Source organism: Triticum dicoccoides, chromosome 4B (genome assembly GCF_002162155.2).
Source record: "Triticum dicoccoides isolate Atlit2015 ecotype Zavitan chromosome 4B, WEW_v2.0, whole genome shotgun sequence".
Taxonomy (NCBI): domain Eukaryota; kingdom Viridiplantae; phylum Streptophyta; class Magnoliopsida; order Poales; family Poaceae; genus Triticum; species Triticum dicoccoides.
This window is the reverse complement of record NC_041387.1, coordinates 673,751,082-673,755,118: the sequence shown is the minus strand read 5'-3', so window position 1 is coordinate 673,755,118 and position 4,037 is coordinate 673,751,082. Positions and strand designations below refer to the sequence as shown.

General features: G+C 40.2%; 1 protein-coding gene across 1 annotated transcript in view; it reads left to right on the top strand.

The window, feature by feature from the left end:
* LOC119293065 (protein ETHYLENE-INSENSITIVE 2-like) overlaps window positions 1-3,827 on the top strand; it is a 4,988-nt gene extending 1,161 nt beyond the window's left edge. The window contains exons 2-6 of the mRNA XM_037571658.1: window positions 1,706-1,792; window positions 1,955-2,068; window positions 2,175-2,387; window positions 2,905-3,081; window positions 3,198-3,827. Of these exons, the coding sequence (XP_037427555.1) occupies window positions 1,706-1,792; window positions 1,955-2,068; window positions 2,175-2,387; window positions 2,905-3,081; window positions 3,198-3,827 (1,221 nt within the window). The remainder of the gene's footprint in view (window positions 1-1,705; window positions 1,793-1,954; window positions 2,069-2,174; window positions 2,388-2,904; window positions 3,082-3,197) is intronic.
* The last annotated feature ends 210 nt before the right edge of the window (window positions 3,828-4,037 follow it).

Below are 4,037 nucleotides of genomic sequence, written 5' to 3'. Positions count from 1 at the left end.
CAGAACCGCCCTGATCCATTGCATGTTTCCCCCCTTTTCCTTTGCTTGTTCTCGTGCCATAGCGTCATTCCCCGCGAGCTCCGATGCCGTCGTTCGTCATTGACGAAGAACCCTAGCACCTTGAACTCTAGTTGCCCCGTTTTGCTGCCCAGCATGCCCCTAGAGCTCCCAGGATGCCTCCAAGCCGCTCAACCTGCTCGCCCGTGGCCCGGTGCAACTCCTTCGTTGAGCCCGTGCGTGCACCGCCACAAACCCTCACCATCGGCTATGATTTAGTCCACCACCGGCAGCCTCACAACCCTCGATGGATGCGAGCTATCTCCGGCTAGCCAACGTGCCACGCCACCGTCCATTTTGTTGACAAAGGACGTGGCCCGAGGTCCTCCGCCGCGATCTGTGCTCACCGGCGGCTTAACCGCCAGTTTACTGACGTGGCAGAGATTAGCCTCTATTTAGTTAAGCCCTTTTTTAAAACTCTTTTCAGTTAAGCCCTGGGTCTATGACAGTTGGACCCATCCCTTTAACTAAACATGTTTTATTTCCTGTTGAGAGAGAGAGAGAGAGAGAGATTCCATGGTGGGGTCCACCTATAAGAGAGAGAGGGTTCTTTTTCCTACGGGCAAGTTCCACATGTCACTGGCATATGCACACGAGGGCAACTATGTCAAGAAAACATCAATCTGACGGTCAAACCCCTTTGACCGGACGGAAACAACACGAAGGGGTATCTTCATAAGGGCGCCAGATGAAAGAGGGTTACAGTTGAGCATTGTTTTTATTTAGGGGTAAAGATGAGGTCGGGCTGAAATTAGGTGAAAAAATGTAAAGGTCCCAAGAAATTAAGCTTCGGGTGCTCTCAATAAAAAAGAAACATAATATGTGCTCACCGATTAGTTTTTTTTCCTAGAGCACCACAAATAGTATTATTTATTCATAAAACAATTAAATTAATTAGAACACGCGAACATATTCGTTTGGTTCCAAAAATTCAGTTTATTTATGTATTACTAGATTTTTCTAAAAATTACCATTCGTCTGGGAGCATATGAGGTCAGGCTCAGAAATGAGTTTATGTTTCCATGAAGAAATTAATAAGTCGTGATCTGGATAATGAAGAAAGAAAATATGTGCTCACCGATTTTTTATTAGTGGACCGCAAATATTAATTTTTCACAAAACATGAACGCAATTACAAGTTTAGAACACACGAACATATTTGCTTGTTGACAAAAAATCAGTTTATTTATATATTAGTAGATTAAAAAAAGATACTATACATCCAGCAGCATATGAGTTCAGCCTCGGAACTGAGTTTCTGTTTCAATGAAGAACTTAAATTTGTGGTGCTCTGGATAAAAAGAAACAGAATATGTGCTTACCTATTTGTGTTTTTCTTAGAGCACCGAAAATATTATTTAGTAACGAATGAACGCAGTTAGAACACACGGGACATATTTTGTTTGTTAAAAAATCAGATTATTATTTATTTATTTGTTAGCAGATATTTTAAAATTTACTATTGACCTGAAGCACATGAGCTCGGGCACAGAACTGAATTTCAGTATGTTAAAAACTGCTACATTTTTCTTTTACGGAGAAAGACTGTGTGGGTTCTTTTTGCAAGATGCTCCTTTGGATTTTGTCGATTTTTTCACTTACATGCACCATCTGGTCTTACTTGTAATGTTTTTACATGAATTTCAAGATTTCCCGCCAGGAGTACAGCCAGTTCATATGTGTTGGCCTTGGTCTCCATGCAGAGATATCTTTGTTTACTTCAGAACTAACCATGGTACGTATGTGCACAAACTTCAAACGGAACTGTTTTCGTCAACGCTCTATTAATTGTACCATATTTATTATGTCATCTTCTGTGTATTGATTTCTTAACTAACTTTTGAGGATGTGAGGATTCCTAACTAATTCTGAACTTTAAATGCTTCGGCTATTTCAGATTTTGGGCATAGCAGTTGGATACAATCTTGTATTTGATCAGGATGATTTTATCACAGCCATTATTTTTGCATGTCTTGTAATTAATGTGCTGCCATATATTTTCTCCCCTAGGGTAAGTTTATTACTAACCTTGCAGCCACTAATTCTTTAAAGGTTGACTTGTTCTGATTCCACTAAGACGATGTGTGCTTATGATATATTATTTCTGCTCATTCTAGGACAAGAGGATGGCTGGAACGTTAAATGCATGCATAGCTGGCTTTACGATTCTTTGTTTTGTGCTTGGTTTATTAATCAGTCAACCAGAGATTCCCCTCCATGTGAATGTGATGTTCCCTAAGTTGAGTGGTGAAAGTGCTTACTCATTGATGGCACTTATGGGTACAAACATAGTGTCCCACAATTGTTATGTACATTCGTCCATTGTTCAGGTATTTTCCCGTGTCTCTAGCTCATACGTAGTTAAAGTTCTCCACAATGAATGATGCTCGCAAAACTAGCATTGTATATTTCCTGCTTTTTATGGCATGGTTAATAGACCTATTAGGCTGGTTGTAATGGGGAGTATCATACACTAGTATTTATATTAGTATCATGTAGTACTCTATTTATTGCTATGCATGACACAAAGTAGCATATCATTTAATATGATACGGTATCATGATATGATACTACACCCTTTCTCTTTCTTCATTTAATGCTATGACACCTCATCAAAATTGCCTAGTTGGCATGCATGATACTAGCTATGATATTACCATTACGACCAGCCTTAGGAGGTCGAGAACAACATTAAATTTTATATTTTCTCGAGGGACCCGGCAGCAGCTCTGCCTTTGCACTTTGCACACCATGATGAGATGCGCATTCATAAGACATGCCATTTTACTATGTATTCCTACTTATCTGCATTATAATTTAATTATGCCATGCATGTCATATATGCAGGTTCAGAGGTCTCATGTTCATAGCCTCGGTGCCCTGTTTCATGACCACCTTTTTTCTATATTATTTACTTTTACTGGGGTCTTTCTTGTGAACTATGTTCTGTTGAGCTCAGCAGCGGCGGAATCTAGTCACAATGTGATCCTCACATTTCATGATGCTGTAGAGCTAATGAACGAGGTTTGTGAGTCCTGTTTCCATGGCATCGATGCAACTCCTAAATTAAGACATGACTTTTGTGGGTCTAATGGCATGCATTTCTTTCCTGAGTTTATCTCCATTATTGTTTTGTGCAGATATTTACGAGTTCCATTGCACCACTTGTGTTCTTAGCAGTTCTTCTCTTTTCGAGCCACATCATCACATTGACATCTGTTATAACTAGCCATGTAGTCACTGAGCATTTCTTTGGCACAAACTTGTCCCTATTTGCGCATCATGTGCTACTTAAGATTCTTGCCACGATTCCTGCCATCTATTGTGCAAGATTAGAAGGCTCTGAAGGGGTATATCAGTTAATCATTCTTTGTCCAGTAATCCAGGCATTTACCCTTCCTTCATCGGTCATTCCTATTTTCCGCATTGCCTCATCAATGTCAATAATGGGCAACTACAAGATATCTCTATATGTTGAAACATTAGCCTTTATTGCATTCTGTCTTACGTTATTTGTAAATATCATCTTCGCGGCGGAAATCATGTTTGGTGAGAGCGCCTGGACAAACAACCTGAAAGGGAACACTGAAACCCCGGTGGTAATACCACATAGTGTACTGATCCTCATGTCTTGTGCATCTATTGCTTTTGCACTCTTCCTGGTTGTTACTCCACTAAATTCATCAAGTAGGGAAACTGAAACACATGACTTGTGTATGGACTCTCAGAGAGAAGCACCAGAAGAAATTCAAAGGTATTCCAGCTACTGATGTTGTTCCACATGATCCATTGAAAGGACATCAGAAATCAGCTTTCGAGCATACTAACAGTTCTGATAACCACTGCAGGTCCTAAAACTCCTTAACGTCTGCCAACCTCATGGAGTTATAAACAACTGTGACAAGGCTATTGTTTGTATGTGCGGCGAGGTGGCTTTTGAAGAGAAAGTGAATGTGGTTGCCTTTGTCTTGTTGGGCTAC